The sequence below is a fragment of the Antennarius striatus genome, chromosome 14 (genome assembly GCF_040054535.1).
Source record: "Antennarius striatus isolate MH-2024 chromosome 14, ASM4005453v1, whole genome shotgun sequence".
Taxonomy (NCBI): Eukaryota; Metazoa; Chordata; class Actinopteri; order Lophiiformes; family Antennariidae; genus Antennarius; species Antennarius striatus.
The window spans coordinates 6,888,422-6,909,196 of record NC_090789.1 but is presented as its reverse complement, the minus strand read 5'-3'; the positions used below and the strand labels follow the sequence as shown (position 1 = coordinate 6,909,196).

The 20,775-nt window shown below is 41.3% G+C and overlaps 2 protein-coding genes across 2 annotated transcripts in view; one reads left to right on the top strand and one right to left on the bottom strand.

Annotated features, from left to right (window-relative positions):
- The window catches only part of satb1a (SATB homeobox 1a), a 12,871-nt gene extending 5,611 nt beyond the window's left edge, over nt 1-7,260 (bottom strand). The window contains exons 1-8 of the mRNA XM_068333205.1: nt 7,097-7,260; nt 6,422-6,651; nt 5,979-6,155; nt 5,736-5,862; nt 4,744-4,867; nt 3,338-3,449; nt 2,039-2,574; nt 126-323 (exon numbers count right to left, since the gene is read on the bottom strand). Of these exons, the coding sequence (XP_068189306.1) occupies nt 126-323; nt 2,039-2,574; nt 3,338-3,449; nt 4,744-4,867; nt 5,736-5,862; nt 5,979-6,155; nt 6,422-6,638 (1,491 nt within the window). The 5' untranslated portion in view covers nt 6,639-6,651; nt 7,097-7,260. The remainder of the gene's footprint in view (nt 1-125; nt 324-2,038; nt 2,575-3,337; nt 3,450-4,743; nt 4,868-5,735; nt 5,863-5,978; nt 6,156-6,421; nt 6,652-7,096) is intronic.
- A 7,562-nt stretch (nt 7,261-14,822) lies between these two features.
- Nucleotides 14,823-20,775, top strand: part of kcnh8 (potassium voltage-gated channel, subfamily H (eag-related), member 8) — a 40,473-nt gene continuing 34,520 nt past the window's right edge. Inside the window, exon 1 of the mRNA XM_068333707.1 lies at nt 14,823-14,898. Within this exon, the coding sequence (XP_068189808.1) occupies nt 14,823-14,898 (76 nt within the window). The remainder of the gene's footprint in view (nt 14,899-20,775) is intronic.

Below are 20,775 nucleotides of genomic sequence, written 5' to 3'. Positions count from 1 at the left end.
ATAAACACAGAGCAAATGTAATCTCTGAGATATCCAAATAACGGTTTTGTTACTAATGATGTTATTTTAAATGAACCCAGGTCAGTCAGTAAATGTTTGAACTGAATGTCTGTCTGCTGGCTGACCTGCGTGGGTCTCGGTGGGGTTTTATTACAGCTGGGGGAGAATCCCGTCAGACTTCTGTCCTTCTCCTCCTGGTAAATACGATCTCTCTCAGCCTCCGGCATTTGCAGGAAGCTGTACATGGCCCGCAGGTTGACCAGCAGAGACTGGGAGGCGTGCATGGGGTCCTCCTCCTTCCGCAGAATCTCTGACAACAAACCCTGATAGAGGTGCACATAGACACACAAACATCAATGCTCATTGATTAGTAAATGCAAGAATACACAATAATATATGCATGTAAGGCTACATCCATTCAGACATATTGGTTTGTATTATCCTCAGAATGTGATCGCTGGAGTAAACATACTGTGAGGGTTAAGATCAAAGTAATGTTGGTCATGATTTATGAAAATGAAATTTTAATATGTAGGGAAATATATTTATTTGTTTTCTGTATATGTCGAGATGAATACACCTCATATCTGTCTGTATTATATCCATGGAAATAAGGAAGCAAATGCACATTTTGGACTGAATTTAGTTTGCAGACAGAAGCATCGTGATCCTTATCTCTCTCTCTCTCTCTCTCTGTAGACTTTGAGGTTAGAATCAATATTTAGCCATATTGAACGACATAATATTCAGGATTATAAAGAGACGAACAATCTTTCAAAAAGCCATCTGCTTCCTGTGTGAGTATTTGACGCCTTAGCAGGGGATACAATGATGACTCTCACATTAAAGACTATTAATTCAACCATTATCGTCGTGTGAATAGCAAAATACAAAGTTGTTCATATTGAGAAAGATGCTGCAAAAGCTCCTCAAAACCAAGTCTGGATCACATTAAATGAGTCACCATGTTCAGTTCCTGTGGTTTAGGATTTCATAACGATATAAGATAGAAAGCCAGCTCCCAGTCAGAGCTAAGCACATCATTCGCCTGTAGAGCTAGCATTATTCATGCAGTCCTTTAAAAATCAAATGCAGACTGTAGAGCTTCCCCGCAGAAAACAAATCACATTTTATTCTGGCTTGGATGGAGAAGAAGAAGAAACAGCCTCTTTATTCAAATTGTGGATCATCTTTGGAGCCGCCCAGTGAAACTCCTCCTTAAGGATTGATGGCATGAATAATTTGTATCACCAAATAAAAAATGCTCCCGTTGTGTCTATATGGCATCTTGGCATCATGCCCAACTTGTATGGCTGGCACTGAAGCACCTTGGACTTGGCAATGGGGAAACACGGGGGTGGATAATAACTAGCTCTGCTTATTGTGATGAAAATGATAATGACGGTAATAATCATAATAACAATGGGCTCAGCCTGTCCTCTGAGCCCTATTTCTGTGGGTGTGGTAGTGAATGTGAGATGATGGACACAGATAACGTAGCATTTTGGTCTTAAAGGCGATGGCGGAGATATGGACATAAAATGAGGGAGATCAGAGGAAAGAGAAAGGGAAAGACTGAGTAAAAGATGGATTAACAATTAGAGGTAGATATTAAATTAATAGAAGGGGCTTCCAGAACGAGGTGAGATGGAGGGGAAATAATATAGAGGAGGAGGTGGATGGGGGGAGCAGCATTTCTCCAAGGGTTTGTATTTAGTTGGCCCAGCAGCTGCTTTAATGCTGGCACCAGCTTTGTGCTGCAGAGAGTTGGCACAAACACATGTACACACTTACACACACACACAGACACACGGATGGGGGTGGGAGTTGGGGGGGGGGGGCACTGCGGCAAAGGCCATGCCAATGTGCCAACCATCGAACACACATATTCACTGGACGCACTTATCTACAGCAGCAACACATCAAAACATCTCCAAAAGTTCATCCTTAGCAAACAGTTGCATCTTTTTTGAACAAACATCATTCAGTTCCAAGTCACCGACGTGTGTGTGTGTGTGTGTGTGTGTGTGTTCCATACCTGAGTCCTGTTAAAGGCAACCCGGGCGAAGACGGCTTGGGAGATGCCTGCTCTCTTCAGTTCCTCTCTCACACAGTGGTAAATGTCATTCGACACATCTGTTGACCCCACAGAAGACCCGACTGAAATCTGGTTTTGCGATCCAACTGCAGGGCTCCCCCCTGGGCCACATTGCACCTGCTGTTGGGTTTGGGAGTCAGGGGGTTTGGAGAAGACCTTGGCAGGACCTCTTCCTACAGGTGGATGGTTGAGATACTGCTGCGGAGATGGGGAGAGCCCCTGGCCAGCCAGCATTCGACTCACAGCGTACTGCTGGTTGAAAAACTGGGCCATCACAAGCTGCTGGTTGACCATTTGGGAGCTGAGAGGCTGGGTTACCAACCTGTGGGGGTGCAGGTTGAGCGGGGGGTGGGCATGCATGTTGGCTACCTCTCCATGAGAAAAAAGAAGGTTGGAGCTCTGATCGGCCGGGCTGCTTGTGATTGACTGCTGGGTGAAGGTGATCTGAGCGGATTGGTCCAGGAAGGTGTCAGTCTCTGATGCAGGAAAAGGAAATGCATCAAACAATGATATTCTAACCACGTCGGGTGGAAATTCTGAATAGATTTTAGAAATTTAAACCCAAAATCAAAACAACATTTTCCCTCTGATCTGTAGTTGCTATTTATTCACTCATTGATGGCAGCCTTACACTTGTGACTGCATTGTGAAATGAAAACATCCTCCCCAATTGAGCTGTGTATTAGCTCAGTGGTGATATGCAATCCCTTCTGCACAATGGAATGACTAGTCTGTATAGTTTGGTGGAAAGAATATATTTATTGCATGAGTTCTGAACTACAGATTGTTTTCTAGAACAATTCGCCACGAAAAGACATAGATGTTAATGCTTTTTTTTTTTTTTAGATCTCTGAGCACAATGAGCCAACTACTTCCAATTTATCCTTTAGCAAACATCTTTATGTCTGATATCTCTATAATCTCTACAAGTAAGAGTAAAATATACATTTTTGATTTTGGGATAAACTGAGGAACAAAGAGCATTTTAGTTATACTCAAAGCAGACATTATGGGGTTTTTTTTCACTCTGATGACGACACCCACAATGCAATATGCACATTAAAAACTATTGTGTTTGGTGGTCAAACCCCTTCAGAAGTATTGCAAAAGCAACAAAAAGAAAAAGCATTAAATCTGTCATGGAACATTTGAATATTCTTTGGCATGTTTACTCAGTTTACATTAATTTGTAGCATTTATGATTTAGAGCATGAGTACAGGCTTGTTTAAAATGCTCACCCTTGAAGCATTTAGTCTTCTTAAAGTTCTTGTACCATCGGCCAAACTCGTGACACTTGGCAGCTGAGACATTTGCATAGTAAGTGCTATTTACAATAGATGATATCATGCTCTGAAACAGAGGAGAAAAGACAATAGAAAATTCATTACATTTTCAACGCTCCTGCTATGGGCGACCTGGGTGTCTCAGCTGTTCACACGTCTGATATTAATGAACTCAGATCTGTGTTATTAAAAAGACCCCCAGGTAAATAGGATAATAAAGACAGATGAGTGTATCTGTGTTTGAGCTCCTTGTGTGCATCTGTGTGTGTACGTATGCATGCATGCAAGTGTACATGCATGAACATGCGCAATCAAGAATACATTAGAGGTCATCAGAGACTATGGCTTTGACTGTCACTCACTCACACACGCACGCACACACGCAGACACACACAGACACACACACACACACAGACACACACGCAGTTTTTCCCCAAAGACCATCCTCTTCTGCAATCTTTCCATCTGATTACACCTTTCATCTTCTCATATTTATTTTAATCTTCTTCTTTTCGCAAACAAGAGAGGGGGTAAAGGGAGTGAAAGAGAGAGAATGATGGGATGGAAGATGTGTAAGGGAGGAGGCTTGTATCAGATCTGTAGAGATGGAGTGTATCTGGAAGAGAGAGAGAGAGAGAGAGAGAGAGAGAGAGAGAGAGAGAGAGAGAGAGAGAGAGAGAGAGAGAGAGAGAGAGAGAGAGGAGCAATTCATTTTTATCAGACTGAAGCTGTCCTTTGCACCCTCAGGCAAAATAACAGATAGGCTAAGTTGATAATTATAAGGATTCATAAAGAGGCCTTCCCCAGAATAGTCCATCATTAATGTAGAATCATTTCAGTAGTTGTGTCTGCGATGACTAAATTATCGCACCAGAAAAGAGGGACACGTAAAAGATGAGGACGTTACTGCTGAATCAGGAGAGAGTGCAGAAAGAGCAAAATGTCGGAGTGACAGAGATGGACACATATGCAAATTGAGTGTAATATGGACAGTTGGGCCTGACAGACAGACGGCATGACAGACAGACAGGCTGGCAGTGGAAAGAACTGAGATAGACAGCAGCCCAGACGGGAAGGCTTTTTAGTAGATAACCATCTGTCTTATCAGTCTGTCTCACGCTCTGCCCCAACACCTTATCTACTCTGCATCTGTACTTCCTGTCTCATGGTTGGACCGCCACACATCCATTAAAGGAGACAGACAGACACACACACACACACACACACACATACAGTATGCACGCATACACACATACACAGAGCATGCAACTTTAAATTTATGGTGTCTGTAATGTCTTTGCTCTTTTGTGTTTCCTCCTGTACGTACGTGTATGTGTGTGTGCATGTGTGTGTGTGTGTACTTGTGACAGTGGACACTCCTTGGCCAGGGTGCTCTGGTTCATATCCTTGAGGAGCTCCTTCAGAGCGTTTCTCACTGTGGAGTGACTCCACTGCTCGGCTGGTAAATCCTCCAAATTGGGACAGCTAGAAAAAAGAGTCCATTAAAAGCCTTTAAATTCACAAAGCTCCTGTCAGAACCTTCTAGCTGTGTGTGAAGGCTGATTACAGTCAATAAAAGTGTGTAAGATGAGCAGCATGGTTATTTAGAAAACAGAAAAGATTCTCAAAGATATAGATAGTCTGGCCCATGGGGATGAACGAAGAAAAGCTTTAACAAACTACCAACTTAAAACAAAAGATCTGAGAAAACATCCGTCTTCCTTTGAGACGATAGTTCTTTTTATGGGAGGCGTTTTGTCATGTCACAGCAGGACAGTCACAGGAGGAAATAATTGAATTAATGATGTGTGAATTCCATTTAGTCGCTGCCATTGTTAACCACTATTAATGTTATGATTAACACCTGTCTTTCTCTATGATAGGTCAAAACGTCTGTTGTGGAGGAGGCTCATATTAACATCACTATTTTTATCAGGTGATAAATATTCTACACTGGCTTAAATCCCAAGAGGAATCCGACCCAGTATCCCTGAGTGTGTGTGTGTGTGTGTGTGTGTGTGTGTGTGCGCGCGCGCGCCTCAGAAAACACCTGTCCAAAAAGAAAAAAGGAAGCAGCACTAATAATTAAACATGTTGCAGGAAATAACTTTTTATATCGTTCACTATTAAAATGCTCATTAATGGTCACTGCAACAGGTAAATAAAAACATTCATTAAACTTCTAATCTAATCTAAATCTAATGAATTTAAAATAAATAGGAACTGCACTCTGTTGGAGAAAGCACATCAAAACACACTTCCTGTGGGTCTGTGATGTACTCAACACAAACTCTAGATTGAAGTACTCAATCAGTCTTGATTTATGTCTTGTCTGTAGATGTCCTCTGCATACCTGTGTAGCTGTATTTTAAGGGTGATAACATGGTGAACGTCCTGCAGCATATCAGCCACGGTTGCATCAGGAGCATCGGTTACACAGGACAGAGGCACCGGGTTCCATTTGCCTACCTGGATCAAACCTGAGCAACAAGCACACACACACACATAGACACACACACACACATAAGTGAAAATTGTGAGACAACAAATGACTTTTTTCTGTGCTTTCTCTTTTATGCAAATGTGTGTTGCGTACCTTTGGCCTGTGCAGCAGAGCTGTGTGAGTATCCCAGTGTCAGCAGGGCCATCTCTATCAGCTGGTTAAACAGCAGATCCCGCTTGACCAACACAAACTCTGCGTGCTCCTCTTTCCTTTCCCTTTCCAGTGGGCTTTCCTTGTGCTCCACCACGCAGAAAACCGGCAGCAGGCTCCCTGAGGTGTTGGATACACATTACGTAGATATTTGCATTGATTCAAAATCAATTTTTCAAAATAACAACAACAGCCAGATTGCAATAACCTCTATCTATCTATCTATCTATCTATCTATCTATCTATCTATCTATCTATCTATCTATCTATCTATCTATCTATCTATCTATCTATCTATCTATCTATCTATCTATCTATCTATCTATCTATCTATCTATCTATCTATCTATCTATCTATTCTCTGAGCCACATAGGGGCCCATGTACCTTTGCTGTGCCAGCTTTTGCTCTGTGGCCTCACTGTGTGGGGTTTCTGGGCCAGGCAGGGATTTTTGGCCAAAGGGCTGCCCTGCCTGCTCCTCTCCTGGGTTGAGGGTCCCGCTCCATTTTGTTCCAGACGAGCCAGTTTGGCAGGAGGGGGCCGGGGGTCTACAACAGAATCACTGCCCTCGGGTTTTTTGGCTCCATTACACAGGACATCCATCTGTGGCCTCACACTAATGCAGAAACACAAACAAATCAACAGTCAGAATATTAAGGCAAATAAATAAATCACTCACATTTTTCAGTATGTTTGTAAAGTAACTACAAACACAATGTAAGCTATAATATATCTCAATCTGTGTCAACAGAATGAAGATAATTACACTTCTGTACCTAAAATAAATGTAAATAACATGTGCGCGCACAAACACACAATCACACACACACACACACACACACGCACGATCGTCATCGCTAATATTAGTGGATGACCTTCACCCAGATGGAGCGAATGGGATAAATCTGTAAATCCAGTAAAAGTCCAGTGAACGCCTCTCCCGTGATGAACCTTCTGCCACATCCAGGTGCGACACTATAATGTCACTTCATCTCCATCCGGTTAATGCGCGCTAATCGTCCCACGTCTGATTCAAACTGAAGTTTGATTCTGAAACCAACCTGTTTCAGTCGGCGCAACGTGAACGTCCGAACCGGCCATCACACCTCAACAGCCCGCTCCTGGTGACATCGGCTGCATCCATGTGTTATCCGCGCTTCCATTGATCTCCGGAGCACAGACGCTCCTTTCGGTTTTCGGTCCGCGTCCTTTTCGCTCACGTCTGTTTAGCTTCGACCCTTTTAAATCAGCCTCGGTGCCCCCAAACCCCCAAACCCCATCCGGAGAACCGGGACGCGGTCCTGATCGATCTCCAGAGAGAACGATCCACGGAGAACATGCCCTGTCTCAGCCCGTGTGGCACAGCGCGGACTCCGGGACAGCAGTCGGTTGTGCTTCAAAGCCCAACGCGCAGCGAGACCCCCCCCCCCAGATAGACTCATAAATACGCTGCACAGATGCATTAGCATATGGTGTAATAATGAATTCACTAGCGCGCTCCGTAAATGTATTAAATGTGACAATTGCGCATAAATCTATTTATTATTTTCTGCTGCATGCGGGGCACGCACTTATTATTGTCTTTCGGGTATTGGAGCTCTCCATGGTAACAAAGTGGAGCCGGAGGAGACGGAAGTGACTGATATTTACTTTAGAACAATCGGACAGGATTACTTTTATAACCCCCTGTACTATACTATACTATACTATACTATACTATACTATACTATACTATACTATACTATACTATACTGTACTGTACTGTACTGTACTGTACTGTACTATACTATACTATACTGTACTGTACTATACTATGCTATACTACAACTATACAGTACTATACTGTACTGTACTATACTGTACAATACTATACTATGCTATACTACAACTATAGTATACTACAACTATACTATACTATTACTATACTATAACTATACTACACTATACAGTACTATACTATACTACCACTATACTATAACTACTATACTACAACTATACTATACTATTACTATACTATAACTATACTACACTATACAGTACTATACTATACAGTACTACACTATACTATACTATACTATACTATACTATACTATACTATACTATACTATACTATACTATACTATACTATACTACAACTATACTATACTATAACTATACTATACTCTGCTATAATATACTATACCCAATTACACTACACTACACTATGTTTAAGATAACACTAGGATGCCTATGATACACCACAGAAAGTTCGACTAGTCTAGTCTAATTTAGTTTAGTATTTAGCTGTGTGGAGTAGTGTAGTCTAGCCTAGCCTTCTTTAGTCTAGTATAATACTGTGTAGTCTAGTATATGAGAGAAGATTACATTACAATACAGTACAGAAAATTGTAGCAGTCAATAGGCAACTAGTAGTACCAATTAGTAGTAGAATATCCTGTGTAAACTATCTTTATATATAAGTACTACATACAGAGAGATCAACTGATTTTAATTCAGTCTAATTATTTATCTCAAACACTGATAGCTGAATCACATTACAAGATTATGTATATTTCTCATAAAAGCAAAAGAAAACTAAATATTTTTTCATTGCCATACCTTAAGGCTCGGAACCAGCTGAAGTATATGTTTTAAAAAGGCTTCTATCCAGTTTGCAGAATCCAAAAGTTGCACCAAAGCATCCAAGCAGCCGACAAACCCCTTTCCTGCAGTCATCTGAAGACAAAACTCACCTCATCTGTGCCGCTTCGGATCTCTAAAATCTATCAGCAATATCTGTGAAGATATGACAGAGAAAACGGTTGAAGGTGTGTGTGTGTGTGTGTGTGTGTGTGTGTCTGTGTGTGTGTGTGTGTGTGTGTGTGTGTGTGTGTGTGTGTGTGTGTGTGTGTGTGTGTGTGTGTGTGTGTGTGTGTGTGTTGCATTTGTAAGAGAAAAGGGGAGAGGAAGAATCAGATATTCTTCATTCTGGCAGATAAGACTGAAGGACTTGCCCCATGAAATGTTGCACCGGTGTGGCTGCAGGTCTGTCGTTTCCTCTCCACGTAGATGGATGGTGCAGTGAGAGGATATGTTTGGGGGGAGAGAGCATGCTCTACTACTTTTGACTAATTAAACAAAGTGAATTAGCTATCTCCCCAGCCAGAACGAGTCATGGCTGGTTACACATCATTCATTGTGACTAATTCAGAAAGAGAGATGTCAGTCAGCCGGGTGGAAATGTGTGTGTGTGTGTGTGTGTGTGTGTGTGTGTGTGTGTGCGTGTGTGCGTGTGCGCGCGTGCGTGCGTGCGTGCGTGTGTGTGTGTGTGTGTGTGTGTGAATGTGTCTCACTCCAATAGTACCCCTGGGTATACTGCTGTGGAAGTTTCCTGTCTTGTGAGTGTGTTTGTTGAAGAGATATTTACCACTATTTTGTGTGTGCCTTTAAATGTTGATATGTTCACACTTCTCACTGTCACCCTCTGCTCCACTATTTTATCACTGGCTTAATACGTCGTCAATGAAGCTGGCATGCTAAATGATAATTAAGACCATTACACGCTCACAGGGCATGCTACCAGTGCAGCACACAGCTCCCCCAATCGCTGCCTCATCTCAAGGGAGACCCTACTACTCACACAGTCGTGTATCTCTCCAAATTAGGTTAGATTTTCATTCCACCTCATTCGCCATGGATGTGATGTGGTTATTATAAACTCATCATATGGTTAGTGAGCCTGCTGCTATTAGATAGGTGGAAGCATCATGTTGGCGCGTTAAAGGGGAAACGGATTGCCAACTCCCAGTATTGCGCATCTCAGTTTCTATTGCTCATGCCTACTTGTGTTCTGAGGTACGTTTGCAGATGCACACAAGTGTAACACAAAGCACACACACAGCCATTCACACGCACTGTGCATGAGAGTGTTTGTGCAGCTCACTTATTTACTGTCTGTGGTGGAGCATAAGTAAGTTGCTTCTCTTTTTACACTGCTGATCACCTCCAATCAGAAACACCTCAGCTCAGAAACCTCTTTACACCTTATTGTTGATGTGGTGCCAGAACTAAGCTTGTGGGAAGATGTTGCTCCTCAAATTTCCCTGATCTGAGGTATGACAGCCTGTTAATTTACCAGGACGAGTATCAAACATTGGCTCGGAGGAGAAAGATACCCTCAGGTTAAGGTGGGCTTGATTTATACAAACCAGAAAGGCTTTGTGAAACGAGGTTCAGGTTTAAATGCAGGGACTTCTAGATTTCAGATTAGATTAGGTTAGAATTAGAGGTTCGCCCTTTACATATTTTTGCACTAAATTAGGGGGGGAGGGTGTGGAGAAAGAAGGAAATGACTCCTTTAGCTTTTTTTTTTTTGATAAAGATGCAAAGACTGAACAAAGGAATACATGCAGAGGGTGGAGGAGCTGGGTTATATGGGTCTCATGTGTCCTGTGGCGTTTCCATATTGCTAGTATAAAGAAGGCTTGTGCAGTATGATTGTAGCTATTGCATGGTTATTTGTGTGTAGGTGTGTTTGTGTACTTACATATACAATATGGACTACTAGTTTTGTCAAATTCTGTGTGTAAAATGAACTTATAGCCCTATCTCTAACAGCCATGCCCACTTCGTAGATAGCACCCGAGGGCATCATAAAAAATATTGAGTTAAATTGTCGGCTCAGTGTTGCCTTTGTAATGCAGCAAGGGAGCCTTAAAGCGTGGATGTGTGACTGTATGTTATACAGACATGAAGCTGAATTAGATTAGACCTCGACCAGGACTGTTTATAATGAAACCAAAGATCACAGAGAGACAGGGGAGTGGAGCTGGAACATTGGATAAGCAAATCACTCTTCTAAAACCAAATTCATATGGACTGCAAGTGAAAAAAACCATTTCATGTAATGCGCATCGGTGTTAAAAATTCTTTGATAAAATCAAAGATGTGGTGTAAATACATGCTGCTTATGGGGTTCCAGGTGTTTTTCTTGACATTTGAATACAAAATGTTTCTGTTAAAGCTGCTACAGGATTAGCACAAATCAAAGAGCTCTCTGGCGACTCCTAGTGGAGAATAACGGCATCTAACCCACAGACACTGAAGACGAGTTTCAAAATAAAGTGCAACCCAAAAGCAAATTTCATTTTCTATATAAATATAGAAAATAGGCATTTTTCTAGAATGCAATGAGGGTCATCTAATCTATTTAATCTAATCATGTTATAATTAGATTAAAAGAAGATTAAATAATAAAGGCTTCATTCAAAACGTGGATATGTACTGATATTTTAATGTAGCTAATGATTAATGAACTTTTATCATTTCTTGACAGCATTGATAATTTATCTTATATTTATTTTTCAAAACTGAATGAATGAAGGACTGGGCCAGTGCATGTTTTAAAATGTGAGCTTTCAGAAGAGACTACATAACACTGTTCTGCTCTGGTTTCATGTGAATATACACTTTGAGGTTGTAATATTAGATTTGGTTTGATTTTTTTCTATGCAGCCATTGCAAGCTCATAGTTTTTATTTATTGTTTAATATATTTGAACAAATTAAACCTTTCTTAAATAAAATCCATCAATGATTTTACTGTAAGGCACTTACATCCATAAAAATAGGCTCATGATAAAGTATCTGTTATATGTTTCAGGTTAAGAGTTGCAAGGAGAAGAGTTTGAGGTGCCCTGCCTTTTTATCAAACTCTTTTTGTAGGCAGACAGTGTAGAATTAACACACTAACCTAAACCTGTGGGAATCGTTTTCATTTTAGTTCATTTTAGGCTCAGACAGGTAAACGACTGCCTCATTGGACACAAACAGGTGTCTTGTGACCTCCCCGGGAATCTTTACCGTCCTCATTCCAGCCTCTCATCTGAGTTTTATACATGTTTCCTGCACTTTGTGGTGAACAGACTGAATGACTGTTTCAATTAAATGGGAAGACGTGAGTAAAGCAAGTTTGAAAGAGCATCTGGTATAAGGCAACACTGTGAGCCACAGAAACTCACTTGAACTCAACTGTCGTTCAACACAAACTATGACATACACACACACACACACACACACACACACACACACACACACACCAAATGTGTGGTTGGAGCAGTGATTAGGCTTAAATGATGCATTAAGCGCTTAATTACTCAGCCGAAGCGTTGGCTGTCTGTTTTAATTTTATTAGCTGGCACTTTTATGGAAGTATATCACACCGCCTCACCTCAGGGACTTATGGGTCTCTGAATGTGTTTTTTTGCACGGTTTGTGTTTATGAGAGAGTGCAGGCTTCTTTAAAACCACTGAGGTTACATATGGTTCACATTAATCAGCCCCACAGCACTTGATGGCCTCACTTTGTCTCGGTGACATAACTGCTTCATTTTTGTGGCGGATCTGATCAGGAGAGAGGTCTTTACTTTTGGTGTTCAATCCTGTGCAGCTGATGGTAATGGGATTGGCCTAGATAGTTGATTCTGTAAGTTTTTCCTGCATGTGTGTGTGTGTGTGTGTGTGTGTGTGTGTGTGTGCGTGTGTGTGTGTGTGTGTGTGTGTGTGTGCGTGTGTGTGTGTGTGTGTGTGTGTGAATGTTAGGCTTGTTGTTATTTGCTAGAGGTGTCTTGAACTTGCAACATGAGAGTTGTAATTGAAATCTTTGGGTGCAATCCCATTTGTGGATTTTAGGGAAGAGAGCTGCAAAGTGGGATTTTATGGTTACCTGGGGCAGAATTTTGAAGTTGTGGTTTTAAAATAATTTGCATCAATATAACCGAAGTGTGTCGCTCACCATTTCAGGGAAATATTATATAAGAACAACAAGAACACCTGAGGTGTCATTCTATCATTTCACATATCAATAGTATAAAAAAAAAGAGTGATAGTGCCTGGTGATCACCTCCTCTTATGAGGATCCCACCAGCCTGCAGGCATCAAGTACTTGTAATGTATTTTCTAGTGTATTCCTGCAGTTTGTTAGCCCATCTGTCTGTTAGTAGGATTACATAAAAACTGCATGACAGATTTTCATAAAACTTGGTCTGAGGGCTGAACACATGGCAGGAATGGATTCAGCTACAGGAACAGATCTTTTCACATCGTCAGGGGGGGAAAACTAATGATAATTAAAAAGTAAACTGTTACTAAAATTATTATTTTTTGTTTTATATGGACTGAGTGAACTATTTCACTGACTGTTTATTACCGCTGTTTTGCATAAGAAGGATGGAACCTGATCGGGAAGCAGGTGGCTGCAGCAACACAGGTGAGAAGAATGAGTGGATAAATTAAGCATGCAGAGGACAGGAGGAAAAACTGGAACTGAAATCATGACATAGAGGGCTGTTTTCTATTGTATTGTATTGTGCCTAAAATACAAAAAGAAGACACACATATTGAATGTGTTAACGGAACAGCATCACAGCCAGGAACTACAGGAGTCCAAATCAGATTGCAAGAATTATAGATAAATTATAATGTATACTAATTTACCAGACTAGCTCTTTTTGTGATTTTTTTTGTTTTGTTAATTCCATCAAGATCCTTTCTGCACCATCATGCTCTGCAGGCCATGTGTTGATTTAATTTGTGTCAGAACTACAGTTCCGCCGTGTTCTGGAGATTGACGCAAGAGGGCGCCATGGTGCCGCTGATGGTGTCGCTCATGATGTGACTCCAGTCTGTCTGGGTCTCAACTCACCGCTAGATGGCGCTAGAAAATGTAACGGTCATTATTTATGTCCGCGGGTAGAGAGGGAGAGAAAGAGAGAGGGAGCAGCGTAACACGAAAACAAATTGATACATTTTAAAAATATTTTTAGTCATTATAAACAGTAAAAGCAAATTACATCTAGATTTTATTTAATTTTTTCTGATTTATTGTTTTCAGTATTTATACTTTAGTAACAACACATACTCTCCCGTATGATTATTTACCGATTTTTTTTTAATGTTATAATAAATGAATCATCTCATGGCCAAGATCACATCTTTGAAGTCATTCTTATTTCTCCAATACTTTTTTCCCCACCTATTCGTCTTTTTATTCTTATTTTATTCTTATTTAGTTCTGCACTGCATATAAGGGGTAGGCCGACCATTTAAACTATGTTTTGTATGTTGAGTATAACGAATGATAAATTGATACTTCGTTTCGGATGGAAAAACACTTCCTCTCTCTCTCGTGCAGCTTGTTTGCGCATGGTTTTATTTATTGCGTTCATTTACGGACGAATTATGCAGCCAGAATAAATTGTTTCTTTATAGGTACTGAAATACTGTGCACAAAGGTGTGAATGCATTCATTCTAATAAAGAGCCTTGAGATGAAAATAGTAAAGAAAATCACTGAATCAGTTATGAGATACAAATAAAAGTTGTTTTTCGTCAGTTGTGATGTCACCCAGAAGCTCGTCCTTTCGATCCCCGGTGTTTGGGGGTGGAGGGTGGGGAGGGCGTTGATGACTCCCACCATTGCGCGCTGTGGAGAGATGATCATTGAATCCAGCGACACAATAATCGGATCGCTGACAGGGAGCCTCGCTTTGTGGCACGATCGTCCCTGGCGATCACCTGAACTGCACCTGTAGACTTCCTCCCCTCCTGTCGTTCACACACGCAACCCGGGCTCCGGGCGCGTCAGTGCGCGCGTCACGTGGACTCCCTACCGACGAACGACCGCGTTGTGCTGAGTTGTCCGGACAGCTCCCTGGTTCCGGAGGCGTACATTTGATGCAACTCACACATTTGGACGTCTCTCGCCTCCGTTTTAGTAACTTTGATGGGGACTTCGAAATCAAGAGGGGAAAATGCCTGTGATGAAGGGATTATTAGCGCCGCAGAACACGTTTCTGGACACTATAGCAACACGGTTTGATGGCACTCGTAAGTTTGATTTTTATTACCTCATCATCATCGCCCTTTGTCTGTCTGCTAGTTTGTTACATGTTGCAAAAAGTTCTGTTGTCCCAGAGAACAGGGACGAAATAATTATCTTTTAAGGCGGATCCGGACCGATGAATGGATAAAAGGAATATTTTGCAGCCTTTGGCGGAGATATAGAAAAAAAAAGATTCCTCCAATTTATGGCTGAAGTTTTTGACCCCTATATTCTTGAGTAGATACAGTAACTCCTTCTAGACGTCTTTCATGTTTTAAACCTACACACAAAGACCTTTGATTGATCTGGCTGGGATGGGCTTCCACGAGGTCCGTCGAAACCGTTCCACGTCTGGGGGGCCACGCGTAAAGAGAGCCGACGGAGTGTCGCTGTCCGCGGTGCTGAAACCTCACATCGGCTCAAAGGACAGAGCCGGGGTGTGAACCGGGTGCTCGGGTGTGCCCCGACCCGCGTAAAGCATTTGAATCATTGATTTATTAACACGCCCAACTTTTTCTCTTATTATCCATGCGTCATTTCTTCACTGAGGTTTATCTTTTATATCTCTGCAATATGAAATCCCTCATCAGTTTGACATCCAGCAGTCACGTTAACAAAATTAATCGGTCATTGGCATAAAGCATGTCTATCCCCCAGCCTGAGGCACACGCAGGGATTTGTATCGTTGCGTCCACTTTTGTTGGAACTCTCGCCTCGCTCCTTTAACCATCTCATTTCTCCTGAGCTTCTTTTGAGCCGTCAATCGATGTTTTCTCCTATTCTTAAGCTTTAACACATGGTCAGGCTTTAAAGAGTCACATCTTTCTCCCTTTGTTGGGTAAGGCAGTCCTGCTCATGCGCACGCAGTTGCGCCTTTCATCCAAACACCTGGATAATCCACCAACTAAAGATTGTTTTTCTTTTTTCTTTTATTTTAATCGATTAATCAGCAGATCATCGGCTGCTGAATGCATCAGCATCGTAAGAAAAGTGACATGACGACAAATGTGACGTCATCCAATGTTTCGTTTTCACAGGCCAAAAACGGAAATGAAAAGTTGGTGTGCCGTAGTTTGAGTCCGGACCATTTCCATGATAAGGTCCCGACGCGGTGATCACAGGTCGAATGTCTTCTGCTCACTTTACTGTCACACATCCTTGGATTTCCCATACAATAAAAAAAAGGAATGCATAGATAGAGTTACTTTATTTGTAGTCAAAAATAGGAAAGTCAAGAACCACTTATGAGAAGCTGACTTTTTTTGTTGTTGTTGTCATTTTGACTCAGTTCATTTAAATTGTTACAATCATTTTTCATTCAATCATTCGGCTAATCGATTAATCAATTGAGTAGACTGTGCTTCTGACCAAAGTTAAACCACAAAGACGTGGAGCATCAGTAAATAGAAATCATTTGTGTCATCCTTGACATTCCAATGAGCTTTGAAGGCACCACCTTATAAAACCCTAATTATACTGGTGGTGGATTCCAACTCAAACTCAACATCTGACATCAATGTCATCCAAATGGGGCAATCTTTGTATGCCCAGTATGTTCATACTGATCATTCCATTCATCCCAGACATCTTCCATAATTCTGTCCAGAGCTGAGCACCACTGTAAGAACAGAACAAATATTCAGCTTCCTGGGCGAGACCTGTGTCCAAACAGAAAGGAGTGGAAATACTGATGGCTAGCACAAGTAGCTTCTCTTTGAGCTTCAAGGTAGAGGAAATGAACAATGGATTTGAGCAGCAAGATTATAGGTGAACTGGAGGCAGCGGAGCTTGACGGGACAAATTGGGTCCTCTGGAGTGGCCAAGAGCAAATATAAGGGAAGTGCTGGATTCAATGTTATGCGATCGCCTCAATGTCATCAGAAGCCCAGGAGGGCAGGTTGGACCTGGAACATCGCCTGATGATGGTATGTCGTTAGGATGGTTGGATTGGCTCTCAAGGAAAAGTGACCACAGCCAGCATCTGTTAAAGGACGCTAAACGCTCGCCTGATCACCCAAGGAGCTCAGAGGAAAGCAAAACATGTGTTTACCACCAGAAGCAAAGTCATCACACCGTCACTCAGAATAGTATTAAGTGATTTACTGCTGTTTTTAGTCAGGCTGTTGGTGGACAAATACCTTTGTCACCAGTGGGATGTGTGCCGTCCTATTTGTCTGTGCTGTAATTAAAATAACAGAATATGCCTGTTTGCCTCCAATGAGACAGCTGCAATATAAAAGTGTCTGTCATCACTACGGCAGAGCGCCATCCAGGTGAATAATCTTACAACATGTCCATCACTGCAGACGTTTCCTGTTTTGTTCATAAATTACCCGCCTAGGCTGCAGTCTAGTGATATGAAGTGTGTGTGTGTGTGTGTGTGTGTGTGTGTGTGTGTGTGTGTGTGTGTGTGCGCGCGTTTAGTGCTGCAATTAAATTGTAACAAAATCTTCTTTTTTTAAAAAAAAAAAGACATTCTTTATGCTTGTTTTGTTCAACTCACAGTCCAAAATACTTTTTTTTTGGGATGGATTGTGCTTAAAAAATAACTGAAAAATTGGTCTTTTCACAGCTGTTAATATGTGGGACACTGGAGTAGGGAAATGTATAAATGACCATCTGTATACTTTTTAATATACACAGTTAGGATGTATCCAGATGTTAGCACATAGCAGACTGTATATTAATATATCGAGGTGCTCTCATTACCAGAATTCTTGCTGACTCCTAGTTTCATCAACTGATGATGGCCATCATTGAGTGATCTAGAGAGTGCACTGGCCTGCCCTGCCAAATTAAGGAGAGGGTTTTTGGTGGTGTCGTCGTAGCAGAGGGCTGTGAACCCCACAACTATCTCCCAGATAGCTATTTTTTTTAGCTCTTAATGCACACCAGTTCCTCCACTAGGCAGGTAATTACTGTCATGATCGCTGACGCCAGGACTTGGAATAACTGCGTGTTAAGTCAGTGTTAAAAGTGTTTTTGTGAATGAGGGAGAGAGAGAGAGAGAGAGAGAGAGAGAGAGAGAGAGAGAGAGAGAGAGAGAGAGAGAGAGAGAGAGAGAGCGAGAGAGAGATGATTTGTATCAGAATCAGGAAACAATAGAGGAAGAGAGGAGAGGAAGGAGAAAAAGGAAAAAGGTGTGCTGCATCTTAATCACTTTTGTGCCACTGAACTTTTATGTGTGTATCAGTGTGTATTTCTGTGTGTGTGAATGTGTGTGTGAATGTGTGTGTGTGTGTGCACTCGCACATTTGCTCACTTGCCTTAGAGCACAGGGGTGGAAAAGCAGCCCATGTCACCGTTGCGGCTTTGTGACTGTTTGAAAAACTCATCAGAATATAATGAACAGAAGACTCTGTTGCTCTCAGATCATTCTGTCCATGTCCCCGTGGCTCAGTGTCACATTACAGCCATTATAACATACAGACAGTCCACAGGAGTTAATGACTGAGCATGAAAGACTACAGGCTACATGCTAATGAACATATGTTTTATTAAGAGGTATTAAAGCAGAGACAACCTGGATTATTTCACAGGATTATCTGGGATTTGATAGATGCTATAGAAACCAGCAATTATTTAAATTCCCTAAATAGACACTTACACTAATATTTAATCTGCTTATGTGGAAAAAGGCAGGTCTGATGTTGTCCTCAGCGAGAGAATGCCTGTGAAAGAAGTAATGAGTGCAGTTATGAGACTGTGAAGGAGTAATCAATCATCATTGACTGTAGTGCTGCAGGGTCCGGAGGGGCTCTCACTTACTGCCAGCAGATTGGCACTGCTGTTCCCGTTTTCTCTGAAGCCCACTTAATATCGAGACTGTTTTTATTTTCGGGTAGATTTAAACAGAAGGGCTGGAGCTGTGTTGTGTCCTGGTGGATTGTGGAGACTAAAGACGACATCTTTTTCATTAAATTCCACAGCTTCGGTGACACGGCGTCTACGCACAGGGATGCTCAAGTCATTGTTTTAAATCTAATATCTGTGGTGCAGAGTGAGTTAGTGTATCAACTCAAGAACTGTCAGGTACAGAACTTTACCTGAGCTTTTTTTATTTTTTTATTTTTTTAAATCATGCTACTTGTACCTTTATTTAATAACTTTAAGTTTACTTTTTTTAAGTTACTTTGCTGATTCATATGAATTCAAAGCAGTCAAAGAACACTTCCACCTCCCAGCACCACTGTCAAGAAAACCTGCAAAATCTTACAATAGTTCAGACTAAATTCTGTCATCATCTATCAAAATTAAAATAATGTATTCATGTAATAGATTTATTCACACAACAAACACATAAAGTTGAACAACATTTGAGAAAAGTAACCTTCTGGTTCTTAAATTTCCTACCATGTACCGTTTATATGTTGATGATATCGCTTTACAGTACTAAGATCTGTATGATGCCAAGTTAATTAATAGTTCGTGTATTTGTATGTGTATGTGTGTGTGTGTGTGTGTGTGTGTGTGTGTGTGTGTCTTTTTCATTCTGTGGGGTTTCTCTCACTGCCTCATCTTTCAGTACCTAAGCTCGTCCTTAATTTAAATATTTCACCCACTTTATCTGTCAGACATTTGTTTCTCGTCCTGCAGCTCACATACTCTCTGCCTGCCGCTTCACCGTAGACACCTACATGCCTCACAGACTCTTGTTTTGACTTGTATTCATCAAAAATAGGCTGTTTCCTGTAACTTAACCTGTTCTTGCTCAAAGAAACAAGACTGTCAGCTTCTGAGTCTCACTGAATACCACAAAGCTAAAGACATTGGCAAAGTATGCGCAATATGAATAGGTTTAATGTTTATATGGGTTTTTTTTTAATTAATAGCAACCCAGCGGTCTCCTCTAGCTCTAACAAAGCTTTGACCTTCAGTTAACAACCCACAGCCAGCATCATCAGAACAGACGCAGCAGGTAAACAGACTCTCGGCTGTGAGGTCACCAGCATGTGCACTTGAAGGAGGAGATTACCTTGGTAGTTCCATTAAACTTCTGGGTACTTCACAGGACAGCCCCCACCCCTACCCCCTGACACACACGCACACACACACACACACACACACACACACACACACATTCCTAGTGAGTGTTTCTCTTTTTTAAAACCAGCTAATTAGATATATTCTTCTAATCTCTGTTTCTAATTGCCTGTAAAAAAAAAAAAAAAGATTGAGAAGCAGAGTGTCAGTGCTGGAAGTCTTAGAAGAATTTGAAAAAAGAAGAAGAAGAAAACTTAAGGCGAGAGATGCAGACATTGGAGAGGGTTTAATGAAAAAAATCTCTTTGTACACAGAAATCATGCAGAACTGCATCAATGAAGATTGACTGTGAAGAACAGCATAACATGGCAAAAGTAGTCAGCTACTGTCCCTGAGGTTGTTCTAATCCTCTGCTCTGAGATTAGGGAGACCCTGCACCTCGTGCGATAACCCCACTTTGAGGGCCTTTTCAGTTTATAGTGTTCTCATGTGAGCTAACAGCTAACTGCTTCGAGCTGCATTCGAAGTTTTCCTGTTATGGTTTACAAATATTACATTTAATAAAAAAATATCTTACCTCCATCGCACCCTGCCACCTTTCTCTGTTTATACAGATGTCAATTCTGTGTTATTGCTGCTCCACTTCTGGCTCAATGACATAACAGTGACTTCCCATGATGCCTCTGTATCTTTTAACCTGTAAACATTTTTTTTTTTTTTTAAAGGTGGGACAGTGATCTTTTAGGTCCCTTTAATGTCATTATTGCTGCCGTGTCGCCAAAGTAATTAAAAAGTATGGTTTCAGAGGAATGTTATCGTTTTAAATGGCTGTGCAAGCCTGTAAATGGATGTGTGTGTGTGAGTGTGCACATGCATGCACGTGTGTGTGTGTGTGTGTG